This window comes from Mirounga angustirostris, unplaced genomic scaffold (assembly GCF_029215605.1).
Source record: "Mirounga angustirostris isolate CCGP_5_RB_7025 unplaced genomic scaffold, mMirAng1.0.hap1 SCAF_1, whole genome shotgun sequence".
Lineage (NCBI taxonomy): Eukaryota > Metazoa > Chordata > Mammalia > Carnivora > Phocidae > Mirounga > Mirounga angustirostris.
The window spans coordinates 207,787,322-207,814,516 of NW_026991709.1; the positions used below are offsets into that span (position 1 = coordinate 207,787,322).

Here is a 27,195-nt window from a genome sequence, read left to right on the forward strand (position 1 = left end):
GGGGGCGGGGCCGGCCCGGAGCGGGCAGGGCGGGGGCGGAGCCACCGCCGAGGGCCGGGCGGCCGGGCGGTGGCGCGCGGAGGACGCACGGGCGGCGGGACGCAGGGACTGCGGCTGCCGGAGCGCGCGAGGCGAGTAGGACCCGAGGCTGGGTCGGGGTTCGAGTCCGGTTCGGGGTTCGAGCGTGGTCCCCACCCCACCCACCCCCAATCCCGGGGCGCGACCTCGCCGTTCTCTACGAGCCGCTGCCTCCAACTCCACCGTCTAGGTCCAAACTTTCCGGACTTTCAGTGTCTCGTTCCCCGTGTCTCTGTCCCTCCCTCCCCCGTCTTTGACCCCGTCCCTACTTCTCCCCCCCCCCTCCGGCCCCATCCTCCTCCATCTGTACTTCTCGCCCTGCCCCTTTCCCGCATCATTGCCCTCCCTCTGCCTCTTTCCCCCACCTCGGTCCTCTCTCTACCTCTCTACCCCCGCTCTGCCCCCCCTCGCCCTCCTCCGTGGCCGAGCCGAGCCAGGCCCCAGACGGCGGGAAGGCGTCCGGGCGTCCGGGCGTCCGGCCGGGCTGGGCCTCGGCCTGGCGGTTGGGCCGGCATGGGGAGCGGCAGCTGTTTGCCATTAGCCGGGGACCCCGCAGGCCCCGCCCCCTCCCTGCACGGGGCGGGGTCACCCTTGCCCCCATCTTTGGGGCGGGGAGACCCCAGAGACGTCCGGGTTTGGTTGGCAGGGGGGCTTCAGGGAGACCCCGCCGGACATTCGGGCCGGCCCGGGACCCCGCGCCCCCTTACCTGTCCCCTCTGGGAGCGTCTCGCCTCCCTTTTTCTCCATCTCTCTCCTACCCGGTGTTTCCTTTTCTGTACCCCAGGGGTCCCATACAGGGAGAGGGGCTTCACCCACCACACTCCCCACCTCCATCTGCTTTCTAGACCTGGAGTCATCCTCGCACATAGAGGGTGGTCAGATGACTGGACTCTCTCAGACCTGTCTCTGTGTCTGGGAAATGGGCAGAGGGATGTGGAGTTGGGGGTGAGGGTGGTGTGGCCCTGGCAGTGGGGAATCTGCCAGGCTTAGGTTCAAGTCCACACCCGGCCTCTTCCTCCTCTCGTGACCCTGGGCAAGTCATTGGACATTTCTCTGTCTCCAAAACAGGGCAGTAACCGTGCGCCTGATGGGAATGTTGTGATCAAATGAGCGGCTGGGGTGATTATTACACTTATCACCATTATTCGCCCCACCGCTTTTCACCTCCAGGGGCCCCCACAGGCTATTCCAATTCTGCTTCCTGCCACCAGTCTCTCTCAGGTCTCCAGAAAATACTTTTGATTACCTCCCTGTTGTGTAGGGGGTGAACCTCCAAGCAGATAGAAAACCGAGCTTCATACAATTGGTGACTGTACTCCAGGCGTTGAAAGACAGAGACGTGGAGAGAGGGAGAGAGAAGTGGATCGAGACACAGACGGATGTGGAGAGACTCGGAGAGACGTGGAGAGACTAAGCAAGAGGCAAGCAGGTTGTGAGAAGAGGACAAGCTTGGCCGCCCCTGGAGCCCCAGCCTCGCCTTCATGCCCGGCAGGTGCCCCGCTTGGCCCATCCTCCCAGGTACCCACTGCCCTGGCACCCATAGGCCAGAAAGGGTCCTCCTTGGTGGGATGGGATGGGGCCTCTGGAGCAGGGTGGCTAGAGGTCAGACAGCAGAAAGGACTGGCCAAGCTCAGGCTGAGTGGTGGGGACAAAAGGGTCCTGGCTGGCCTCCAGGGCTGAGGAGGGGTTAGTGAGAGGCTTTGATTGTACCTCCCTTTTGCAGCCTCCAGGCACCCTCTCTTACTTCCTCCCCCCCACCCCACCCCCATGACTTCCCTGGCCACCACCCGGCCTTCTATCCCTGCTGCGCCCCTGAGCCGGACACATCCTGGGGGGGCAGGAAGTTCTCGTGTAGCCCGGCAGCAAAACTGTTTATTTTTAGAGAAAATTGTTTCCATAAAGAGGAAAGGCTTTGCTCCTCACTGCCTCCCCTCAACTTTCCCTACCCCCCCGACTCTGGCTAGCCTGACCCCGCTCTGCTTTGGGGTCCCCTACCCTGAGCTCCATCTCTCCTTGTGCCTGTGTCTCCGTGTTCTCGGATCTTTGCAGGAAGACTGTCCCCCACTTAGTGCCCCAGCCCCCTGCCCACCTCAGCCCCAATCTGTCCCTGTAGCCAGCTTCTGGCCTGGGCTGAGAGGAGGGGTGCAGGAAGGGTGGGGCCTGTCGGGCTTGGGGCCCCCCGGCCCAGGGCCTTGTGGAGGCGGGGCTGTGGGAGCAGCTGGAGCCTGTCCAGGGGCTGGACAGATGTGCAGGCGGGCCGTGAGGTTTGGTTTCTTTGTTCCAGGCCTCGGGGGCCCTCCCCCCCACCCCTTTCCACAAGCCAGGCCGGGTGTATTCCTATAAGAGGGTCCCGGACTCGGGGAAGGTGGGGGGGGTTGGGAGGGAGACAGTTGTGGGGGAGGGGTGGCCACATCCCCTCCCCCTGCAGAACTCCTCCTGACTCCAGGCTCCAATATCCTCTCTCCCCAGGTACGCCTCAGCCTGTGCTGCAGGTGATCTGAGTCATAGGCCCCAGGTGACTCTTGAGGAGCATCTGCAGACCAGAGGATGGCCCAAGTCCTGCACGTGCCAGCCCCCTTCCCAGGTCAGGGGTCTCAGGAAGAAGGGGCCCTGCCTTGGGGTCTGGGAGAAAGATATGGCCCCGCCTCAGGGGTAGAGGCCAGGGAGGAGGAAGTGGGGGGGGCGGTTGTTGAGGGTAGAATACAGCCCTGCCCAGAGGGCCTGAATGAGGACCTTTTGGCTCTGCCCTGGAGGGTCTGTTGGGGGAGACAGTCTTTCAGGGAAAGGGGCTGGTCTGAGTAGAGACACAGGTCCCTGTGCTGGGGCTGTTGGGGGAGTAGGCACAGGCCTGCCCTGAGGGTTTCTGAGGCGGGGACAGGGCCTTGCCTTGAGACTGGAGTCACGGTTGAGCACCCAGTGGGCTCCCATCCCTTGGGCAAATAAACCTTGGCTCTCCCAGGGATGTGAGTCTTCACCCTGAGGAGGGGACAGCAGTGTTCAGAGGCCCTGGTCTTTCTTCACACCCCAGGGACCCCTGGCCCAGCCTCCCCACCCGCCTTCCCTGCCAGGGAGCCTGACCCGCCGTACTCCGTGGAGACGCCCTATGGCTACCGCCTCGACCTGGACTTTCTCAAGTACGTGGATGACATCGAGAAAGGCCACACGCTCCGGCGAGTCGCCGTGCAGCGCCGGCCGCGCCTCGGCTCACTGCCCCGAGGTCCTGGTTCCTGGTGGACATCCACCGAGTCTCTGTGCTCTAATGCCAGTGGGGACAGCCGCCACTCGGCCTATTCCTACTGTGGCCGTGGCTTCTACCCGCAGTACGGTGCCCTGGAGACCCGAGCTGGCTTCAACCCGCGCGTGGAGCGCACGCTGCTGGATGCCCGTCGCCGCCTGGAGGACCAGGCGGCTGCGCCCACTGGCTTGGGCTCCCTGACCCCCAGCGCAGCAGGCTCCACCAGCTCCTTGGTGGGCGTGGGGCTGCCACCCCCGACGCCACGGGGCTCGGGACTGTCCACACCTGTGCCTCCCAGCGCCGGGCACCTGGCCCATGTGCGGGAACAGATGGCAGGTGCCCTGCGGAAGCTGCGGCAGCTGGAGGAGCAGGTGAAGCTGATCCCCGTGCTCCAGGTGAAGCTCTCTGTGCTGCAGGAGGAGAAACGGCAGCTCACAGTACAGCTCAAGAGCCAGAAATTCCTGGGCCATCCCACAGGGGCCCGGGGCCGAAGCGAGCTCTGCCTGGACCTCCCAGAGACCCCCGAGGACCCGGTGACTCTCGAGACCCGGAGCGTGGGCACCTGGGTCCGGGAGCGGGACTTGGGGGTGCCCGACGGGGAAGCAGCCCTTGCCGCTCAGGTCGCCGTGCTGGAGACCCAGCTCAAGAAAACCCTCCGGGAGCTGCAGGCAGCTCAGGCCCGGCAGGCTGACCCCCCACCCCGGCTCCGGCCCCCACCAGACAGCCCCGTCCGCGTGGACACTGTCCGGGTGGTGGAGGGCCCTCGGGAGGTGGAGGTGGTGGCCAGTACAGCTGCTGGGTTCCCTGCACAGCGGGCCCAGAGTCTGGAGCCCTATGGGACAGGGCTGCGGTCCCTGGCGACGTCTGGAAGGGTCGAGAGCCCTGCTGTGTTCCGCAGCCATGAGGTGGTAGAGACAGCGTTCCCAGCATCCGCTGCGCCCACTGGCAACGTGCACCTGGTGAAAAAGATCAGCATCACGGAACGAAGCTGCGATGGGACAACAGGTGAGCCAGAGCGGACAGGGGAGGATGGTGGAGAGGTCCTCTTTGTTGCTCTGAATGCCAGGGTGTAGCCCCAGCCCTGGCCTTCCAGCAGACCAACCACTCTGGCTCTCAGAGCCTCTCGTCTCTTCACCTGCAAAAAAGGGGACGGTTGTACCACTGATTCTGTGCTGTAGGGAGGCATGCAGAAAAATCAGGTATCTGATTAAGGGTGCGTTTTCATATCTAGTATGTGGTAAGTATCCAGAAAACGGGAGGTTTTTGAGGGTTTGAGGGAGGGTCCCTAAGACTGTTGGTTCGTTGGGCCAAAAAACCCACCCAATTTATTCAGAAAATGGCAGAAACCAACTTCAGAGCAGTTTAGGCGAGGAAAAGGAAACGTATTGTTCATGTAACTTAGGCACAACTTTAGGTATAGCTGGATCTAGGTGCTCCAATATCATCAAGGATCTCTGACTTCTGTGCGCCTTGGAGTTGTCTTTCTCAGGTGAGTGAAAGTGGCCCCACCACTCCAGGCATCTGTCCTTCCATCTCAGTGGAAAGGGAGCCTCTCAGTCCAAATAGTGCCCATAAAAAACTCCCAGGGGTACCCCTCATTGGCCGGTGGCAGTCACGTACCCATCACAGAGCCAATCACGGTGTCCCTCACTGCCCGACTCCAGATCCTGGGGGTAGAGGAGCCCCACCCAAGTCCGGTGGCCTTTGAGGGAACAGAGAGGTGTCCTCCTGGCAGAAGTGCTGAGTCTGTATGCCAGGAAAGAGGATGTGGGATCTGTAAAATGACAGCTGCCCCACCGCTGCTACCCTTGGGCTCCTGGGAGAAGCTGTCGGAATGATTCACGTAATGACAGTTGTTCTTTTTTTTCTTTTAAAGATTTTATTTACTTATTTGACAGAGAAAGAGATAGAGCAGGAACACAAGCAGGGGGAGTGAGGGAGAGGGAGAAGCAGGCTCCCCGCTGAGCAGGGAGCCCGATGTGGGGCTCGATCCCAGGACCCTGGGATCATGACCTGAGCCGAAGGCAGACGCTTAACGACTGAGCCACCCAGGCACCCCTAATGACAGTTGTTCTTTATCAAGCGCTAGCCTAGTGCCAGGTGCTACGCTAAGGGTTTCACTCGTGGAATGCTAGAGTATGGGACTTTATAATCAAGCCACCTGGGTTCAAGTTCTACATCTTAATGTAGCCCTAGAGGGACTTCACGTCTCTGAGCCTCAGCTTCCCTATCTGTAAGTGGCATAGCGATAGTCTCCACCCCCCCCCCAGACTCGTGTGAATTAATGCACACAGTGAACCCTCAATCCCTGCTTGTTGCTGCTTTTGATAATATTCAGGCCAATTCTGCTTATAGCTGGGGAAACTGAGGCTCAGGGAAAAGTTGTACTGGCCCTGGGTCACAGCCAGGAGGTGGCTGAGCCAGGATCTACACCAAGGTCAGCCTGAACCTACAGAGGGCTCAAAGGTGCAGCTCAGGCCCTCAACCCAGTCTCGAATGTCAGAGCCCCATGGCGGGACCTGAGAGCACAAGCTGGAGGGTGGGGACCCAGCTGTGTTTTCTTGCTTTTCCGTGTTGTTCCTGGCCAGCTCCGGACACCACTCCTCTGTTCTGTGTCCATCACAAACTCCCGGCCCTTTGACTCTGGCCCCCAGCCAAGGGCCCTGCCCGGCTCAGCCTTGGGATTTCTGAGAGGCAGCCTTCATTCCAGACATGCCACCTAGGGCGGCCATGGGGCTGCCTGCCTGTGGGACACACAGACATAGTGATGTTCCCACTCTGTGCAGGCTGCTGCCCCCCCGAGTTCTTCCTTGTGTCTCACTTAATTCCTTCTTGCTGCAGCCAGCCCCAGTCTCGGCTCTGCTTGGGCAGAACTGGAGTGTGCCAGTTCATTTTAGTGTCTTTTCATTCAGCATACTTTTACTGAATGTCTGCTATGTGCCAGACTCTTCTAGGCACTGGGGACGCAGCTGTGAACAAGATAGAGTCTGTGCCATAAACACGTGAAGCCCCACAATAAGTGAAGAAATACCATTTCAGAGAATACGTGTTTGAAGCAGATAAAACGGGGGCATGGGGCAGGCAGCAATTGAATGGGGTAGTGGGTCTGGGTTCCAATTCTGATTTCGCTGTTTCCTAGTTCTGTGCCCTTGAGCCAGTTACTTGACCTCTGTGTGCCTCATTTGCAAATCGGGGGTCCTGACAGCCCAGTGTCACCAGATCAGTGTGAGGTTTAATGCGTCAGTTTCTATCGAGTGTTCCGTGTGGCGTCAGGCTGTTGGCTCTTTGAACCAAAACGTGAAAGAGAAGAGGCAGGCAGGTGGCACAGAGGTGGGAAGAAGAGTGTTCACAGCAGGGACAAAGGTCCCGAAGTGAGGAGTTGCCTTGCGCACATCAAGGTGTGGAACCAGCTGGAATAGGATGAGGCCGGAGAAGCAAGGTCTAGAGGTAGCAGGGCATCAGAGGTGGGTCCTGTAGGGCTTGTAGACTGGGGAGAAGCACTGTGAAAAATGAAATTAGAGAGTACAGAACTTGACAAGCGTTCCAACCATGTGTTCAGGTCAGCCAGCTTGATGGGTGGATCTGGGAGTACTCCCTGGAGGAGGCAGCGGCAAGGAGGGCTTCTCTGCCATCTAGAATTCCCTTACTGCAGCCGAAGGGCAGGGAGGGTGAGAAGCAGCCTTCCCCTCAGGCTGACGAGGGTGGGTGGGGCAGGCAGAGGCCTGGACACCTCACCAGGCCCCCCCACCCTCACCGCCCACCTTCCAAAGGCACCGCCTCAGCGGTATGACTGGGAGAAGGGGCAGCTGGGCATGTACATCCGTGGGGGCTCCAGGGCTTTGAAATGTCCTCTGCTCCCTTTCGAAACATATTCCTCTGACAGCAATTCATATTCTTTGTGGAAAATTTGGGAAGTAACAGAAAAATCTGGAACACAAAGCAAAACCCCAGTAAACCCATCACCGCCCAGACGCAGCTGTTGTCAGCACTTCTTCTTTCCTTCCGAAATTTTTAATGCAGAAAATAATACGTATTTTTCAAGCCTGGCAACAGGGAACTGATGCTGATGGAAAGCATTGTTTTGCGTTACTTGACTTTGAAAAGCAGTTAGGCAGCCTCACCAAGGGGCCAGGGCATTTTTAGACGCTCTTTTCATATTTTAACTCACCTCCGCAAGCCACCCGGATGCGGATGCGGCGGGCAGTGTTTTCATCCCCATTTTACAGATGAGGAAATGGAGGCCTAGGGTGGTTGCCCACTGTTCGTGAGGCCAGGATTCAAACTACGCCTTTGGTTTCTTGGATTTAACATGATCCCAGAGGCATTTCTTCTCGTCATTAAAAATTCCTGGGATGCCGTATTTACTGAACAGCCACGTCGGTCTCTGCTGTCATCCGTGCCACGCGGACTTCCTCCTGCAGAAACCCCTCACGTCTTCTGTTTTCTCAGGACACGTTTCTGGAAAACCATTTTTTTTTAAGGTTTTATTTATTTATTTGACAGTGAGAGAGCACAAGCAGGGGAGAGGGGCAGAGGGAGAGGGAGAAGCAGGCTCCCCCGTTGAGCAGCAGTGAGCCCGATGTGGGGCTTGATCCCAGGACCCCGGCATCATGACCTGAGCCGAAGGCAGATGCTTCACCAACTGAGCCACCCAGGCGCCCCTGGAAGACCATTTTTGAGGCCCATGACGTCTGTTGCCAACTTGCTTTATTCCCCTGTGGCCTCACTCCCTTCCCACACTGGGTGGCTGAGTGGTTTACATTTTTAAAAATGTCTTTTGGTGGGGCGCCTGGGTGGCTCAGTTGTTGGGCGTCTGCCTTCGGCTCAGGTCGTGATCCCAGGGCTCTGGGATCCAGCCCCGCATCGGGTTCCCTGCTCGGCGGGAAGCCTGCTTCTCCCTCTCCCACTCGCCCTGCTTGTGTTCCTTCTTTCACTGTGTCTCTCTCTGTCAAATAAATAAATAAAATCTTAAAAAAAAAAAAAAAAAAAGTCTTTTGGCCCGAAGGAGGTCCAAACCTAGTTCATCTAAATTCTTCAGCTCACAGGGACCAGCTCCGACGGTCTGTGCACGCCAGCCCTCTCGTTTTACTTGATTCTTTTTCCACCTTCACCTTCCACCCTCAGTGCTGAGGGTCATATCGTCTTTGTTGCGACGGCTCAGTTCAGCTTGGTTCTTTTTTTTTTTTAAGCTTTATTATAATATGTGAAAATATTTTTTGCATATTTAATGTATGCATTTTGATGAGTTTAGTGCCTCGGTTCTGCCTGTGTAGCTTGTAAGCGTGGACAATATATAAAGGGACGAGTGGGGCTGCGTGAAATTCAATTTCATGTAATTTCCTTTTTTTTTTTTAAAGATTTTATTTATTTATTTGACAGAGACACAGCAAGAGAGGGAACACGAGCAGGGGGGAGTGGGAGAGGGAGAAGCAGGCTTCCTGCTGAGCAGGGAGCCCGATGCGGGGCTCGATCCCAGGACCCTGGGATCATGACCTGAGCTGAAGGCAGCTGCTTAACGACTGAGCCACCCAGGCGCCCCGATTTCATATAATTTTCACATGTCCCAGATAGCATTCTTCTTTGTTTTTTTCCAACCATCAAAAATGCAAAAATCGTGCCCACGGCCCGTAGTTGGACAACCCCTGCCCTGTGCCATTCATTCTCCCCGCCCCCCAGCCCATGTAATACCATTCCTCGCAATCCACCTTCCAAAAGCTTATTTAGACATTTCAGTGTCCTTGAAAAATATGCTCTGTGCATGCTTGACTTCCTAAAATGGTATTGTGATTTCCGAAGAAGAAATCTTGCTGTTTCTTTTTTTTTCTCTCTGTACACTCTTTTTGAACTCTGCATCCTGATGCTGGTACCTCGGGCTTGTCACTTATAATGACTGCGTCGCCTTCTGCCCTAGGGGCGTGCTACACTTTTCTTTTCCGTGCCCCGTCGGTGGGCACTTGTGTGCCTTCCAGCTCCTGGCGGCCGTGAGCAGTGACGGCGCTGTCTTCAAGTGTCACCTCCCCTGGGGTTGCTGAATCGCAGGGAATTCACCACTTCACTCCACGTTTTGTCTGATCCTTTCTGGGAAAACTCTGCCTGTCCACACTCCCACCAGCCACGCTTGGATCCGAGGTGCCCATTTCCCCACATACCCACCGGCACAAAGTTTTGTCTCATGTTTTGCCCATCCAACACTGGCGCAAAGTGGTATCTCTGCGTTTTAATGTGCGTTTCTTTGATTTTTGATGGTGAGATTGGGCATCACCATCCATGTTTAGTAAGATTCTTCTGTGAATCACTTATTCGTAGCCTTGTGTCCATTTTTCCTTGGACAATTTTGAGAAGTTCTGGCATATTCCAGAATCAAGGTTGGCAGACTACAGCCTTTGGGCCAAATCCAGCCCACTGCCTGTTTTTTGTTTGTTGGTTTGTTTTTAAAGATTTTATTTATTTATTTGAGACAGAGAATGAGAGAGACAGAGAGCACATGAGAGGGGGGAGGGTCAGAGGGAGAAGCAGGCTCCCTGCTGAGCAGGGAGCCCGATGCGGGACTCGATCCCGGGACTCCAGGATCATGACCTGAGCCGAAGGCAGTCGCCCAACCAACTGAGCCACCCAGGCGCCCGAACCACTGCCTGTTTTTATAGGCTCGAAAGCTAAGAATGGTTTTTATGTTTTTAAATGGTTAAACAATATGAAAAGAAGAACAACATTTTGTGACATGAGTAAAATTATATGAAATTCAAATTTATCATGACTCGGCCACGCCCATTAATTTGCATACTGTCCAGGGCTGCTTTTGCTGCTGAGACCCTTATGGCTCACATAACTGAGAATATTTATTGTCTGGTCCCTTACAGAAAAAGTTTGTTGAGCCTTGTTCTAGAAGATAATCCCTTGGCCATTTTTGGCATTGTGAGTATCTTCCCATAATGTGCATTCTTCTATCATTTAACTTTTTTTTTTTATGAGTTTATTTATTTATTTGACAAAGAGACAGTGAGAGAGGGAACACAAGCAGGGGGAGGGGGAGAAGCAGGCTTCCAGCTGAGCAGGGAGGCCGACGTGGGGCTCGATCCCATGACCCTGGGATCATGACCTGAGCCAAGGCCAGACGCTTAACAACTGAGCCACCCAGGCACCCCTCATTTAACTTTTGTCTATGAGGGTTGTTTTTGTTTTTGCTTATTTTTATTTTTATTTTGTTTTTAATTTTTTTTTTAAGATTTTTATTTATTCATTTGAGACAAAGAGCACAAGCAGGGGAAGAAGCAGAGGGAGAGGGAGAAGCAGGCTCCCCGCTGAGCAGGGAGCCCGATGCGGGACTTGATCCCAGGACCCTGGGATCATGACCTGAGCTGAAGGCAGACGCCTAACAACTGAGCCACCCAGGCGCCCCTGTTTTGTTTTGTTTTTTAATCAAGTAGAAATCTTCATGTCAGATACAGTTAAATCCGTCGTATTTTTCTTTTCTTCTTTTGTTAATTTTTAATTTTTTTCAGGTTTTGAAGTATAATTGACATGTAGCATTGTACCCATTCAAGGTATACAAATAATGATATTTGTATATATTGCAAAATGACGACCGCAGTAAGTTTAGTTAACATTTGTCAGCTCAGAGTTACAGACTTTCTTGTGATGAGAATGTTTAAGGTCTACTCTCTTAGCAACTTACAAATGTACAATACAGCATTATCAGCTATAGTCCCCATGCTAGACAGGACATCTCCAGGCTTTATTTATCTCATAACTGGAAATTCCTACCTTTTGACCCCCTTCTCCCATTTCCTCACCCCCTGCCTCTGGAAACCACCGCTCTGTTCTCTGCATCTAGGAGTTTGTTTTTTTCCAATTCTACATGTAAGTGAGATCATCTTGTATTTTTCATATGTGGTTTGAGGTTCATTTGTTTGTTTTTAGAGCGAGGGAGAGCGTGGGGAATAGGGAGAGGGATAAAGAGAATTTTAAGCAGGCTCCATGCTCAGTGCAGAGCCTGATTCTGGGCTTGATCTCACAACCCTGGGATCATGACCCGAGCTAAAATCAAGAGTCAGACACTTAACTGACTGAGCCACCGAGGCGCCCCATCTTTGAGGAATTTTTTTAAAGGAATCTTTCCCCTTCCTGAGGTCCCCAATATTCTGTTACATTTTCTTCCTGTATCTTTGTAGCTTCTGGTAGCTACATTGATCCTTCAGAGTTTTTGTGTTAAGGTGTGAGGTAGGGACCTAGCTTGATTTTTTTTTTTCCTTGGGTCAAGTAAGCTGCTTTTCCCAGCATCACACCCCAGAGACCAACTTTCCCACCAATCTGTAGAAACCCCTTGGTCTTAACCCCAGCTTCCTCAGCTGGGGCCTGGGCCTGGCCTTCTCGCCTTTGATCCTTTGGCCCCTTTCTTCCCTCAGCAGTGCCTGCTGTTGGGCCATTGTGGCCATTTGGAATGTTTTACTCTCTCCTCAGCCAGGTTCCCCATCTTTGCCCTTTTTTGTAAAGTTGTCTTAGCTGGTTGTGGACTTCAGTTCCCCCATGTAAATTGTGGTATCATTTTGCCCCATTTGGCCTGCTTTTCCCTTGGGGCAGAATGAGCTATGGGGCTGCTCTATTTCTTTTTTTTTTTTTCCTCCACTTTTATTTTATTTTATATTTTATTTTTTATTTTTTAAAGATTTTATTTATTTTTCAACAGAAAGAGAGACAGCGAGAGAGGGAACACAAGCAGGGGGAGTGGGAGAGGGAGAAGCAGGCTCCCCACAGAGCAGGGAGCCCGATGTGGGACTCCATCCCAGGACCCTGGGATCATGACCTGAGCCGAAGGCAGATGCTTAACGACTGAGCCACCCAGGCGCCCTTTCCTCCACTTTTAAAAAATTGTGGTAAAATACACATAACATTAAACTTAGCATGTGACCCATTTTCGAGTGTCCGGTGGCCTAAAGCACATTCACACTGTTGTGCATCCATCCCCAGAACTTTTCCATCTTCCCAAACTGAAACTGTCCGAGTTAAACACTGACTCCCTGTTCCCTCCCCCGGCTCCTGGCACCCACCATCCACTTCCTGTCTCTGTGAATGTGACCCCTCTAAGGACCTCACAAAAGTGGAATCCTGCAGTATTTGTCCTTTTGTGACCGGCTGCTTTCACTGCGCAAAATGTTGTCTCACCTGATTTTTTTTTGACCCTCCCCGGCATTGAAATCAGGAGTCTGGAGTTTGGGGCCAATCACTGAGACGGCGAACTGGCCCATCTGCCTCCTGACACATCCCACTTGGCCACGAAGTGATTTTGTTTGTTGGATGTGAATTTATTGACAGAGTTTAAAAAAAGAAATCAGGAGATTCACATAGGAGCGCCTGGGTGGCTCAGTCATTGGGTGTCTGCCTTCAGCTCGAGTCATGGTCCCAGGGTCCTGGGATCGAGCCCCGCATCGGGCTCCCTGCTCGGCGGGAAGCCTGCTTCTCCCTCTCCCACTCCCCCTGCTTGTGTTCCCTCTCTCGCTGTGTTTCTCTCTGTCAAATAAATAAAATCTGAAAAAAAAGACTCACATAAAAACCCCAGTGTGTGTTTTGTTCCCCATAAGGGCTCGGGTTGCGGCCCTGGAAGCGGCCAGACCCGGCCACACCCTGGGCTGGGCGCCGTCAGACCCATTTGTGGCTGTGTCTCTGTGTTCTTCATGCTTTGCTTGTGCTGACTGGTGACTCTCTGCTCTTAACTCTGAGTGGTCGTGGACTTGAGGAAGTAATCACTGTGCCTGTCAAAAAAAAGTTGTAACTGTTAAAAGGAATTGAAAGGAATTGGTCTGCAGAGCCCATGGCCAGGGGTAGAAATGAGATGTCCTGGGGAAGCAGGGACACAGAAGCCACACGTGGCCTGGGGGAACTTGAGCAGGTTCTGAGATGAGGACAGCCGCTCACGGTGGCACTTCTGTTCCTGGCTCCCAGGCTGGTGATCCAGGCCTGGAGCTCCCTGCTGCCCTCACTCCCACATGGGCAGTGGGCATCCTTGGGACCTAGTGCCCACTGAGTCACCTTTGTCCTCTGCCCAACCTGGGTGGTTTTTTCAAATTGTGATATAAGCATAATATAAGACTTACCATCTTAAGCATTTTATTTTATTTTATTTTTATTTTATTATTTTTTTCAGTAGGCTCCATGCCTAACGTGGGGCTTTTAACTCATGACCCTGAGATCAAGAGTCACATGCTCCACCCACTGAGCCGGCCAAGCGCCCCGCCCCCATCTTAACCATTTTAAAGTGTCCAGTTCAGGGGCACTAAGCACATGCACATTGTTGCGTGACCATCCCCACCGTCCATTTCCAGAACATTTTCATTTTCCCAAACTGAAAATCTACCTAGATGGGTTGTTTGTTTTTTTAAGATTTTATTTATTTATTTATTTGAGAGAGAGAAGGAGAGAGCCAGCGTGCACGCGCGTGCGTCCCTGTGAGTGGGGTGGGAGGGGCAGAGGGAGAGAGAGAATCTCAAGCAGACTGCACTGAGCACAGATCCTGATCCGAGTCTTGATCCCATGACCCCAAGATCATGACCTGAGCTGAAACCAAGAATCAGACGCTTAACTGAACGAGCCACTCTGGCACCCTTACCTGGGTTTTAATTTTTATTTTCCAGGGCCCCTGGGTGGCTCAGTCGGTTAAATGTCTGCCTTCGGGGGGCGCCTGGGTGGCTCAGACGGTTAAGCGTCTGCCTTCGGCTCAGGTCATGATCCCAGGGTCCTGGGATCGAGCCCCACATCGGGCTCCCTGCTGGGCGGGGAGCCTGCTTCCCCCTTTCCCTCTGCCTGCTTCTTCCCCTGCTTGTACACTCTCTCTCTCTGTCAAAAATAAAGAAAATCTTTTAAGAAAATAAATAAAATAAATGTCTGCCTTCGGCCCAGGTCATGATCCCAGGGTCCTGGGATTGAGTCCCGCATCAGGCTCCCTGTTCAGCGGGAAGTCTGCTTCTCCCTCTCCCTCTTCCCCTGCCCATGCTCTCTCTTGCTCACTTCGTCTCAAAAAAAATCAATAAAATCTTAAAAAACATTTATTTTCTAATAGCCCTTATTATTTATTTTTCCTGATTGTTAAAGTGTTACCTGCTTAAAGTTCAGAAGAAGGGAGCTGTGATATCCGTAACACAACCTTGCTTTTGTTAAAATACTAGTAAATCTTATCTAAATAGTGCTTCCAGCTCTCTTAACAAATGATGCTCGAGCACTGTTGATGTCCAGGCGCTGTTCTAAGCCCTTTCCCCCCATGTTGCTGTCTTCAGTCTGCACAACAACGCCATGATGGAGGAGATGTCATTCTCGTGAGGCACAGAGAGGTTAAGTGACTTACCTGAGATCACACAGCTTGTTCATGGAAGAGTTGAGTCCCTACCATGATGGGGACTCTTGGCTGTGATCAAACCTTATTTCCAGATAACACTCAGTGTGGTGTTTGGCGGGGGGGGGTCACAAGCCAGGATTGTAGTCACAGTGTCTTCTTCCCTGTCCCTGATCAGCTGCCAGCGCAGGCTGCTGGAATCAGATTCTGCTGCTCAGAGGGTGAGGGTGACCTCAGGCAACCCTCTGTGCCTCAGTTTCCTTATCTGTAACAATCAGAATCTCATGGGCTGGGAAGATTTGACGAAGCAACACAAGCCTCAGCCCTCCGAGCGCCTGGCCCGGGGTATGTGACCCACGTTGTTACGGTGAGCACCTCTCTTCCTGCCCCTGCAGGGCTCCCACAGGCTCTGGCAGAGTCATCCTCATCACCCCCAGGAGTGGCAGTGACCCATCTGGCACAGCCTGAGAAGAAAGCGGGTGGAATGGGCGCCCGTGAGGCTGCTAACACGGAGCCCACCAGGCAAGCAGCCTCATGCAAGTCAGAGGAGGCGGGGAGTGCAGGTGAGTGAGGGTGGCCGCCAAGGGGGACGGGGCCCTGGAGGCCTGGGCATAGGGTCTGGCTTTGGGAGATTCTTACGACACCACCTGTCCCCCCAGCTGAGCCCCCAGCAGGCGTGCGGTCCATCATAAAGCGCAGAGAGGAGTCCGCAGACCCCGCGGCCCACCGGAGGAGCCTGCAGTTTGTGGGGGTCAATGGCGGGTAAGAGGAGCCCCCCACCCCACCCCACGCTCCCACCCTTTCCTCAGCTTCTACCCTCCTGATTGTTCCTTGGTTTGTTCGTGTCCGAGAATGCACCCTGGCCTAGGCCCCTTACTTTGATTCACTCCTTTAAGCAAGGCGCAGTAGATAGTTGGGACACTGAGGCACTCCGGGGCCAGATGCCTTGCTGGAGCTCACACGGCGACTGGGAGTCGGCCCCGGTGGTCAGACTCCCAGGCCTGTGCTGTGCTGTTGGTCTGTGCTAGTCCTCAGAAGCTGCTGGGCTCGGCTTCCTACCTGGATGGAGCTCCCAGTCCAGTGGGGCCTCGGGCACTGGCGCGCAGTTCAGACCCAGTGTGGTTGGAGCGGTGATGGGGGATGGGGACACTCGGGCAGTGCAGGGTGCCGGGGGAGGCAATGATGTCCCCAGGGAAGACACTGAAGGAGGGGACGAGTGTGCTGCAGGATGAGCCGGAGACAGCAGAGTGAAGAGTGGGGGTTGGGAGGGCACCCCGGTGCAAAGGCTCAGAGGTGGGAGGAGGAAGCAACACACGTGAGAAGCAAGAGCCATAAGGAGTAGGAGTGGTAGACAGGGATGGTCTGGGGACTTTGAATGCCGGGCCCAAAGCTTAGACTTTGTCCAGAGGCAGCAAGAAGCACAAGAGGAACCTGTTTGCAGTGCGGTGAGGGTCTGACGCAGTTAGACCTGCATAAGGGGCCAAGGGAGACGAGGTCCTGAAGAGTAGAGGGTGAGAGCAGTATTTCTCCCCCCACCCACCCCAAGCACGATCGCAGTGCTAGCTAGTGTTTATTGAGCGCTTACTGTGTGCCAGGTGCTGTAAGGCACATCCCCACGGCCCTGTGAGGCTGATACTGCCATTATTCCCATTTAACAGATGGGGAAATCAAGGTGCAGAGAGGTCAAGCGGTCAGAGCCCATGTCCTGTCCCATCTGCTGCGTCTCCTCACTCCGCCCGTCCTTCCTTCCCAGGTACGAGTCCTCATCTGAGGACTCTAGCACAGCAGAGAACTTTTCAGACAACGAGAGCACAGAGAGTGAGGCCCCAGAGCCAAAGGAGAAGGTTCCAAGTGTGGCCGAAGCCCCCCAGCTCAGGCCCTCGGGGACGGCAGTGGCCAAGAGTAGCCAGGAGGAGAGCCAGCTATCTCGGGAGTCTCAGCAGGCGCCCGTGGCGGAGGGCGCGTCAGGAGCGAATGCAGAGGAGGAGATCCGGTCAGTTTTCTGTGTGGGATGAACTCAGACGGGGTGAGGTGGGTGACCCCTGCCTCAGATCTCACCATTCACGCCCTCTGAGGGAACCTGCCATCAGTCACGCACACCTTAGTCTGAATTAGCGAACCAGCACTTTCTCCTTCTGGCCATCCGAAGGTCTGCAGGCTTTGATAAAGGGCCTGATGAGGGCAGTTTGGGCTGTGGGGGTTAAAATTTAAGGGACAAGCAAAGTTTGTCCTTAAGCCACCCACTGTCTTTGGGACATACGCCACACCTACCTTCCCCCCTGGTGAAAAATCTGCCCTCGGGCAACAATTTTCTATCCACTACTGTCCGCTTGGAACAAACTTTAGCCTGTATGTCCACTTTCTCTTGGGCTCTGTCTGCTCCCCATGTCTGGGGTCACCCGGGAGGCTGCGGCGAGTGCTCTGAAGATAAACTTCCCCCAGGGCGCCTGGGTGGCTCAGTCATTAAGCATCTGCCTTCAGCTCAGGTCATGATCCCGGTGTCCTGGGATCGGGATCGAGCCCTGCGTTGGGCTCCCTGCTCGGCAGGAAACCTGCTTCTCCCTCCTCCACTCCCCCTGCTTGTGTTCCCTCTCTCACTATCTCTCTCTGTCAAATAAATAAATAAAATCTTTAAAAAAAAAGAAAAAAAGATAAACTTCCCCCTTATCTGCCCCTGGCAGGATGGAGCTAAGCCCCGACCTCATCTCAGCCTGCCTGGCCCTGGAAAAGTACCTGGACAACCCCAATGCCCTCACTGAGCGGGAGCTGGTACGATGGGGCCCTGGGCCTGGGGTCCCCTCCTTCTCTTCCACCCCCACCCCAGCTTCTCATCCACAGTGTCTCCCTGTGCCGCTTTGAAGGGACTCTGGGATCCCAGCCGAGAGCTTGGGCAGTGGGGAAGGGGCCCTGGAGAGAGGGGCCAGGGTGGTGGGAGGGGCCCCGAGGATGGTCGCCTGCCAACAGTCCTGACCTCTGGTTCCTGCTGTTTTGGGGGCTTGAGGGAAGTTGCCGCCACATTTCTCTTTCCGGGGGTCTATACTTGCCTTTGAAGACCACGGGCCCAGGATGGAGATGCTCACGCCTTCCCCGGCGGGGTGGGGGGCACATCCGGGACTGCGGTGCCTGGAGTCCCTTTAGAGCCCTTGTCTTGTCCGGGACGGGGAGCCCACGCTGTTGAGTGCAAGGGGCGCATCGGGGGAGGGCTGCCCACGCTTCTCCTTCAGGCTCTGGTTCAGGATCGGGGGGTGTCCCTACCCACGCTCCCCGACCTGGGGCTTCGTCCGGGGTGGGGGGCCGCTGGGGAGCAGGCTGCTGCTGCCCTCACGGCCTCCCCTCCCGCACGGCGGCCAGAAAGTGGCCTACACGACGGTGCTGCAGGAATGGCTGCGCCTGGCCTGTCGCAGCGACGCACACCCCGAGCTCGTGCGGCGCCACCTGGTCACCTTCCGGGCCATGTCGGCGCGCCTGCTGGACTATGTGGTCAACATCGCCGACAGCAACGGCAACACGGCTCTGCACTACTCTGTGTCTCACGCCAACTTCCCCGTGGTGCGGCAGCTGCTTGACAGTGGTGAGCAGGGGGCGGGCGGGACAGGGGGCCCCGGGCGGGGGGGCCGGCTGCCCCCCCCAGTCTGGTGGTCCGATGGCGAAGACGCTGCCCTCTTCGTCCCCTGAGGAGCATGCCAGCCTCCCAGTCTGGTGAGAGGGAGGTACAGGTCCCACCCGAGGCCCCAGCGTACTGAAAAGGGCAGACATGGCCTTAGGGACAGCATGGACACCTTCCAGCCCCCCTCCAAGGCCCGAAGTCCCTCATCTGATGGGGCAGGATAGTGGAGGTGGAGACGCTGGGGCAGAATGGGGCTCTCAGCCTGAGAGAAGGGAGGAATCTGGCCCCTGATGGGGGAGATGCTGCCTGGTTCTCATGGGCGCTCCCCCAGTTTTGGGGTCTGAGGGTCCAGTGTCCACCCCCCTCCCAGGTGTGTGTCAGGTGGACAAGCAGAACCGTGCTGGCTACAGCCCCATCATGCTCACCGCCCTGGCTACCCTGAAGACCCAGGATGACATCGAGACCATCCTGCAGCTCTTCCGGCTCGGAAACGTCAATGCCAAAGCCAGCCAGGTACAGGCCGTCCGTGCTGCGGACCCAGGCAGCCCTTCCCACTGACTAAGTCCTGGCTGTGCACCAAGCCCAGATGGGATCTTATTCCATGCCCCGGGGGAGAATCCCCACTCCACAGACAAGGGAGCCGAGGCTCAGAGAAGCACCCATTTCCTTAAGACCAGATTAGAGGAGGTGGGATTTGAACCCCCATGGTCTAGCTTTAGAACCCCATTATTTTTTTTTAAAGATTCTATTTATTTGACAGAGAGAGCACAAGTGAGCACAAGAAGGGGGAGTGGCAGAGGGAGAAGCAGACTCTCCGCGGAGCAGGGAGCCCGATGCAGGGCTCGATCCCAGGACCCTGAGATTATGACCTGAGCAGAAGGCAGACGCTTAACGACTGAGCCACCCAGGCGCCCCCCCCACTGGCTTCTCTATTGATTTAGTTCTTCTTTAATTAAAAATAATTTCAATGGTTTACTTATTTTAACTGAGGTGAAATACACGTAAGATTATCCATTTAGGGGCCCCTGGCTGGCTCAGTTGGTGGAGCATGTGACTCTTGCTCTTGGGGTCCTGAGTTTGAGCCCCTTTTTGGGAGTTGAGTTTACTTAAAAAAAATTTTTAGGGGGCGCTTGGGTGGCTCAGTCGGCTCAGGTCATGATCTTGGGGTCCTGGGAGCGAGCCCCACGTCAGGCTCCCTGCTCAGCGGGGAGCCTGCTTCTCCCTCTCCCCCTGCCCCGTCCCTGTGCCTGTGTGCACGCTCTCTCTCTCTCAAATAAATAAATATAATCTTTTCTAAAAAAAAAAATTAAAGTGATAATTTTTTTTTTCTATTTTATGTATTTATTTGACAGAGAAAGAGACAGCAAGAGAGGGAACACAAGCAGGGGGAGTGGGAGAGGGAGGAGCAGGCCTCCCACGGAGCAGAGAGCCAGATGCGGGGCTCGATCCCAGGACCCTGAGATCATGACCCGGGCAGAAGGCAGACCCAGGCACCCCAGGATAATCTTTTTTTAAAAAATTATTACTATTTTTTTTTAAAGATTTTATTTATTTATTTGACAGAGAGAGACACAGCGAGAGAGGGAACACAAGCAGGGGGAGTGGGAGAGGGAGAAGCAGGCTCCCCGCAGAGCAGGGAGCCGGATGTGGGACTCGATCCCAGGACCCTGGGATCATGACCTGAGCTGAAAGTAGTCGCTTAACCAACTGAGCCACCCAGGCGCCCTATTACTATTTTTTTAAGAGAGAGCACACATACGTGCGGGGCAGGGTGTTGCAGAAGGAGATTTTTTTTTTTTTTTTTTTAGGGAGCAGATCTTAAGCAGGCTCCATGCCCAGCCCAGAGCCTGACACAGAGCTCGATCTCATGACCTGAGATGACCTGAGCCGAAGGCAGACACTCAACCAACTGAGCCACCCAGGCACCCCAGATTATTCCTTTTAAAGTATACAATTCAGTGGCATTTAGTACATTCACAGTGTTGTACAATCATCACCTCTATTTCTAGAACATTCTTATCACCCCAAAAGGAAGCACTGCGCCATTAGCAGTCACTCCCCATTCCCCCTCCACTTGCTCCTGGCAACTACCAGTCTGTTTTCTATCTCTATGGATATACCAATTCTGGATATTTTACATAAATAGAATCACATAGTATGTGTTTTTTTGTGTCTGGCTTCTTCCAGTGAGCATAATATTTCCAAGGTCCGTCCACTGTGTGGGATGCATCAGTCCTTCATGCCCTTCTAAGGCTCAGTGATATTCTGTAGTTTGTTTTTCCGTTCATCCACTAATGAACATTGATTTAATTTTTACTGAGGTTCAACTGACATACGGGAAAAGTATACAAATCTTAGCTCAGTAAATGTGTACATCTATATTACACCTGGGAGTGAGGAACCTGCTTTAGTTGGGGATGGGAATGGGTAGGCAAGTCGCACCTCCCCAAAGAGGACACATTTAAGTCCAGACGTGAGGGATGAGAAGGACACAGGAGGAGGAGGAGGGACCAGCAGGTGCAAAGGCCCGGTGGTGGGAGGGATTGTTTGCGATCTAAAAGGAGGCCAGCGAGTGGGGATACCGTTACCATCACAGTACTTGGGAGCCACGGAAGGTTTCCAAGCAAGGGTATCATGCCCTGGGGCCCCGCATAGTGCATAACCCTGTTCCTTGCCCTGCCCAGGCTGGGCAGACCGCCCTGATGCTGGCCGTTAGCCACGGGCGGGTGGACGTGGTCAAAGCTCTGCTGGCCTGTGAAGCAGACGTCAACCAGCAGGATGACGACGGCTCCACGGCTCTCATGTGCGCCTGTGAGCACGGCCACAAGGAGATCACGGGCCTCCTGCTGGCTGTGCCCAGCTGCGACATCTCACTCACTGACCGCGTGAGTCCCTGGCCCGGCGCGCCCCAGGGAGGGCGGGAGCACCGCCCGGGGCTCGTCATAGCAGTGGATGCTTTACAGGACGGGAGCACCGCTTTGATGGTGGCCTTGGACGCTGGGCAGAGTGAAATCGCGTCCATGCTGTACTCTCGCATGAACATCAAGTGCTCGGTGAGTGTCAGCCCGGAGGGGAGGGGGGACACTCTTCGAGGGGCCGATGGTTAGGAAGGGCTGGGGCCGTATGGGGCCCATGCATGTTGAACCTTCCTGGTGCCCCCGTGAGGAAATGAGGCACAGACAGCTGAGAATACATGATAGTATTTGAACCTGGACCTGTCTGGTTCCAAAGGCTGGCTCTTAATTACCATTCACTCATTTGAGAAATATTTACAGAGCACCTGCTGCATGATAGACCCTGGGGGCCACAGCCCCGAACCAAAGAGGAAACGGTTTCTGCCCCCACAGAGCAGGCAGATACAAAATATACGAATCAGTGTACCATGACCAGGTGATAGTAACTACTGGAAAGAAATCTGAAACAGGATAGGAGGGGACAGTGAGAGATGGGGAGGTGCTGCAGACGTGGGGGAGTGAGCTGTGTGGCTGTCCAGGCAGAGGGAACCTGCAGAGGCCCTGAGGCGGGAGCGTGCTCGGTGTGTTTGAGGAGCATCAGGGAGATGAGAGCAAGGAGGTGACACCGTAGATCATGCAGGCCCTTGTGGGCCACAGTGAGGCCTTTGGCTTCTGCTCGAAGCATGTCAGTGTATATTCAAGGCCTTGAGATGTCTCCCCGTAAAGAAACCTAAACTGCGTCTAACTCGGCATCGCTCTTATTTGAGCACAGAAACCAGGGTTTTTAAGAAATGATGCCTGTTAGCAGAACACTCTCTGGAAGCCTAAGAGGAGGATAATTTTGACACTTGCTGTATCATAAGCGCCTGATGGAGAAGAGAGGCGTTCCAGTCTGAAGGGGGAGACAGAGGCACTCCTCATAGGTCTCTAAAGCGGTACCCTTGTCTGACGGAGGAGACAAGCTCTTCCAGTCTGAGGGACCGTACTCTAGGTGCCTCTCAGCCATGATTTCTTGAACCCTCCACAAGAGCCTGATTCAGCTGCATAAAGTACTGTTATCCTTTCCGTTTTTCAGGTGGGGAAACTGAGGCTTAGAATAGTTACACCCCCGGCCCAAAGTCTCACAGATAGGAATGGGGGAGGCCCCGAGAGCCGTCTGTCTCCAGACCTAGGGCAGGAAACTCACATTCCTCCTCACTCTGCCTTGCCCTTGCCCTGGCCTCTCTGAGGCATGTCTGCAGCCTGGCTCGAGGGTGGCATGGTAGGTGTTGACCACAGTGACCCCCCCCCCCAGATAGTCCAGGAGAGCGAGGGTCACTGACATAAGCCCTCCGTCGCCTACGTGACTTCCAGGTTCTTACTGAGGCTCTAGGTTTTCCCAGCTTCATTCCCCAGAATGTTTGGACACCTGGGACTCAGTTGTTGTGCTCAGGGCATCACCTGGGGATCAGCTCGGCCTCAGTTTCTTCAACTGAAAGATGGGGGTGATAGGGCCAGGTGATGAGCTGTTGTTTGATGTGTGGTCCCGCTCCCAGGGGCTCCTGAGGGCCAGACCACAGTCCTCCATCATTGTCTACCTAGACCACTGTTATTGCCTCCACCCTGGCTCCCACCCTCACTGCCGCCTCCAGTCTGTACCTGCCCCCCCCGCCCCCCCCAGCAAGCAGAGGTCAGTCACTGTGAACACGTGAGTTAGGGTATATCCCTCCTCAGCTCACAGCCTGCTGTAGCTGTCACCCTGTTTGGAGAAAAAACCAAAGTCCTCCCCAGAGTCCACCAAGCCCTGCATGAACACCCTCACCTCCCCCCCACCCCACTCTCTTCCTCTGCCCCTTGCTCAGTCTGCTCAGCCTCTCCGCTGCTCCTGCCTCAGGGCCTTTGCACTTGTTACTTCCTCTGCCAGAAAGCGCCATCCCTCAGTGTCACTCAGCTCAGAAGCCCCTCCCGCCCTGACTACCTGCTCTCCACCTCATTCCCCCCCACCCCCCCTGCTGCTCCCCCCCCCAACCATCCTTTATCTGTGATGAAAATCCTCCTCAGCATCCCTGCGCTTCTCTGAACATCGCCTCCTTGAGGCCAAGGGACCAAGTTCAGTTGTTCACTCACCTCAGCCCTGAGGCCAGCCAACCTAGTTGGCACCTGGCAGGCACTGGAAATGATGCCCAACAAAAGAATTCTGCTTGTTTCAGTTTGCCCCGATGTCCGATGACGAAAGTCCTGCGTCATCCTCTGCCGAAGAGTAGCTGTGAGGGAGGCCAGGGGCACCTCTGCTCGGGGCCAGCCAGCCCCAGAGCCAGCTGGCCCTCGTCCCTTGTCCCCTCCCTCGCCAGCCCCCACGCAGACTCACCAAGGCCCACGTCTCAAAGGCAAGTGGATTTTTCTTCCGCTTCCCAGGAGGAGCCCCCGACAGCAACAAGACTCCAGCTTAAAGTGGGTTTTTCCGGGTAGGCCAGTTCAAAGCCGCTGCAGTGCAGACTGAAGCTAAATTCTTACGTAAATCGGCGCCAGTGGCCGAGGCTGGGGCGTGGGTTTATGAAGAACATGGAGAACAATCAACTGGCAATTATGGATGGAGCGGGGTGAAAGGGAAAATACTGTATTTTGAGTCATTATCGGGGGAGGGGGGGAATCATATTCCTTGTTGCCAATTTTGAAAGTCACTGGAATCGCATATTTTCATTTTAATCCTGAATGTTATTATGCATGGGTCACGTCTGGAGTGGCTTAACGCCCCCCCCCGCCCACCCCACATTTAATTGTCTGCTATAGAATAGTGTTTTGTCCACTCCTCCCCCCCCTGCCCCCCCGCAAGACCTCTCTTGGGAGAATTTTCTTCTGGTCTTTTCACAAAACAGATTCTGTCCTTGTCACTCAGGGCAGGAAGCTGAGTCCTTCCTTCTGCTTTCAAGTAAGGGAGCTCAGAACCCAGCAGCCGAGATGTGTGAGCAGTTCACATCGAAAAATCACCCAGAAACCCGTCCCCTCCCTGCGTGGAGGCCCTGGCAAATATTAATTTTCCTAGAAAATCTTTCAGACCTGGGGACACAGGAAATGAATCCAGTTCCCAGAGCAGCTGCTGAGTCCCTGGGTTTAGAACCCTGGTAACTGGGCCGTCCTCAGCCTCCCCAGACTCCAGAATTTCTCTCCTCAAACGGGGGGGCGGAGAAAGGGCCTATGCGCTTGCTAGCAAAGCATAGGGCAAGCTCCAAAAACTCCATGTGTGCACAATTAAAAGTTGGCTGCCCCCGAGGGTTCCCAGTGCAAACTTAAAGAGACAGGGCTTTGCCGAAAACCAAACAAGGCCCAGCTGGGTTTGTTTTTTTTTTGTTTTTTTTTTTGTGTGTGTGTGTGTGTGTGTTTTTTTAACAACCTACAGGCCTTCCGGAGCTGCCTGGAACAGAGCCTGCTGGAAATAGGGCTCGCCAGACACAGTTTCCTTCATGGCCTGTTTTGTCCCCCAGAACCTTAACATAGTTTTCTTTCCAGTTCCTTCCTTTTGTGAACAACAACAACAACAACAACAAACCGGGGATGGAGGATGGGTTCGGAGCCTTGAGAAGTGCCTTATGACAGGGAGTAAGGTCCCCAGCTAATAGGTGTCCCGTCCCTTCTCGTCCAGTTCTCTGAGCTCAGCCGCCAGGGTTGAAGCCAAACCACGGCCCTGAGTGCTCGTGTTCATTCAGTAAAGTGAGGCGCTGGCTTCTCTCCTAGAAAAGTGGGTTTCTTGGCTTGATGGCGTCTGGCTTGCTTTGATTTTTGACTGAAGGGAGGTACCGAAGACAAAAGAGCTTGGACGGTCAAAGGAGACACCCTAGGTTGCGTGTGTGTGTGTGTGTGCGTGCGCACATGTGTGTAAATCGGAGAGAAAACAAAACCAAAGCTGACCGGGGACAACTGCTCATGTCTGACAGAAGGCCACAACTTGGGGCAGCTTTGAGAAGTGGTACAAGAGTTGTGTGTCTGGCCCCAGAGCCAGCAGTTAGGTTTATTTTAAGCTCCTAGAAGCAGCGCATTGACAATCCCCCGCCCCCACCCCCCCAGATAAGTCCGAATTTATCCCTGCTTTCCCTTCCCCTGCCCATGGGGCTTGGTGTGCGAGGCTCCAGGGATGTCCCGCCTTTGTCCCTGTGCTCTTCTCACGTGTATTCATGACCTTTAACTTCACTTTCCGGCCACGGTACGTCCATAAAGACAGTATTACACTTAAATGAAGTATTCCTTTTTGTAATCGTGTTGTAGAAGGTAAAGGAATTTAATAAAGCTATCTTATGATAACGTCCACGCATCAGTGTCTGGTCTTTGTCTCCCTGTACTCCTCTTTAAGCTTTCAAATAGATCTCTCTCTCTTTTTTTTTTAAAGAATCTATTTATTTGACAGACAGAGACACAGCGAGAGAGGGAACACAAGCAGGGAGAGTGGGAGAGGGAGAAGCAGGCTTCCCGCGGAGCAGGGAGCCCGATGCGGGGCTCGATCCCAGGACCCTGGGATCACGACCTGAGCCGAAGGCAGACACTTAACGACTGAGCCACCCAGGTGCCCCTCAAATTGATCTCTTTTTGAAAATGGACTGATTTTGGGCCGCCTGCATGGCTCGGTCGGTGAAGCATCTGGCTCGGTTTTCGGCTCAGGTCACGATCTCAGGGTCATGGGATGGAGTCCCATGTCGGGCTCTGCATCCAACTGGGAGTCTGCTTAGGATTCTCTCACCCTCTCCCTCTGTGCAACCCCCACACACATGTTCTCTTTCCAAAAAAAAAAATTAGAATTAAAATGGACTTATTTTAAACAACGTTCAAAGCGACAGAAAAGTGACAAGAATAATACGGTAAACTCCCTTCTGCTCTGCCCTACACACGCACTGTGTGTGGCTATTTCCATTTAAATGTAAATTATTATAATTAATTTGTGCTCCATAACCACACGTGCCTGGTGGCTACCGAACCAAACTGTGGCGATAGAGAACATTGCCATGGTTGCAGAAAGTTTTTTTTTTTTTTCTTTTAAGGTTTATTTATTTGAGAGAGAGCACGAGCAGGAGGGACAGAGGGAGAGTCCCGAGCAGATTCCACTGAGCATGGAGCCCGACATGGGGCTCGACCCCACGACCCCAAGATCAGAACCTGAGCCGAAACCAAGAGTCAGACGCTCAATCGACTGTATCACCCAGGCGCCCTGCAGAAAGTTTTAATGAACACCCGCTGTGAACCCCTCAGAAAACATCTTTACTGATTTTTTTTTCCTTGTGACAAAATAATTCATTGTGACTATAAAAGGCAAAATTCTAAAAATACAGAAATGTTTGGCACGGTGGAAGGTGCCATGGTCCCAACTGGTTGAAATGCCTCTGTTGTCAACACGTTGGGGTATCTCCTGTCAAACCTTTTTCTAATAGGTTGGATCTTTAGAGTTTTGTTTCACTGTTTGACTTTTTCTTGAGGTATCCTATGCATACATACTGTGACAGATCATGTACGAAAGTGTATAGCTTTATGGCCTTTGGCAAGCAATATCCCCGTGTCAGCGACACCAAGAAAGGAGGTGGAGCATCCTCTCTGCCCTTCCCTGGGTCCCCCCTCACTTCCCCCAAGGGTGGGGTGATGGAAGATTGCTCTCTTTACCTTCTCCTCCTCTGTTTTTCCTCTGGACCATTCCAACATGAGATCGTGGGGGGCTTTCAGAGGGTTTTGGAAATCCCAGAAATTTATGTAAAGTTATGTATTTCTGAACTAAAGGTCTGTCAGTTTTCCAAAGGGGTCTGTGAGCCAAGAGGCCTTCCAGAAATAAAAAATATTGTCATTCACAAGCAATTGCCAAGGACCATTTTGTCGTCTTTGTTGACTTGTTCAGCTCATGCTTAAGACCCCGTTCCCCAGCACCACCCAGTTTCTTGCTTTGCTTTTTTCTAATACGTGTATTTTTATTTTTAGTTGTGGTAAAATATTCATGACACTTACCATGTAAGCCATTTTTTAAAGATTTTATTTTTTTATTTTTTTTAAA

General features: G+C 53.8%; 1 protein-coding gene across 5 annotated transcripts; it reads left to right on the plus strand.

Annotated features, from left to right (window-relative positions):
- On the plus strand, positions 1-26,991 carry KANK2 (KN motif and ankyrin repeat domains 2). 5 transcript variants are annotated; one of them, XM_064570826.1, is made up of 13 exons: positions 1-131; positions 1,340-1,596; positions 2,548-2,662; positions 3,107-4,318; positions 15,029-15,196; positions 15,293-15,395; positions 16,387-16,626; positions 17,315-17,402; positions 17,985-18,204; positions 18,611-18,753; positions 20,925-21,125; positions 21,204-21,293; positions 26,201-26,989. In XM_064570826.1, exons 3-13 carry the CDS (start codon positions 2,626-2,628, stop codon positions 26,381-26,383), a joined length of 2,685 nt encoding a protein of 894 aa, XP_064426896.1. In that variant the 5' UTR covers positions 1-131; positions 1,340-1,596; positions 2,548-2,625; the 3' UTR covers positions 26,384-26,989. The 5 variants fall into 5 exon arrangements, with proteins under 5 accessions (XP_064426896.1, XP_064426917.1, XP_064426910.1 ...); XM_064570847.1 differs by lacking the exon at positions 26,201-26,989 and adding an exon at positions 23,384-25,473; XM_064570833.1 differs by having other exon boundaries at positions 5-131; positions 1,400-1,596.
- The last annotated feature ends 204 nt before the right edge of the window (positions 26,992-27,195 follow it).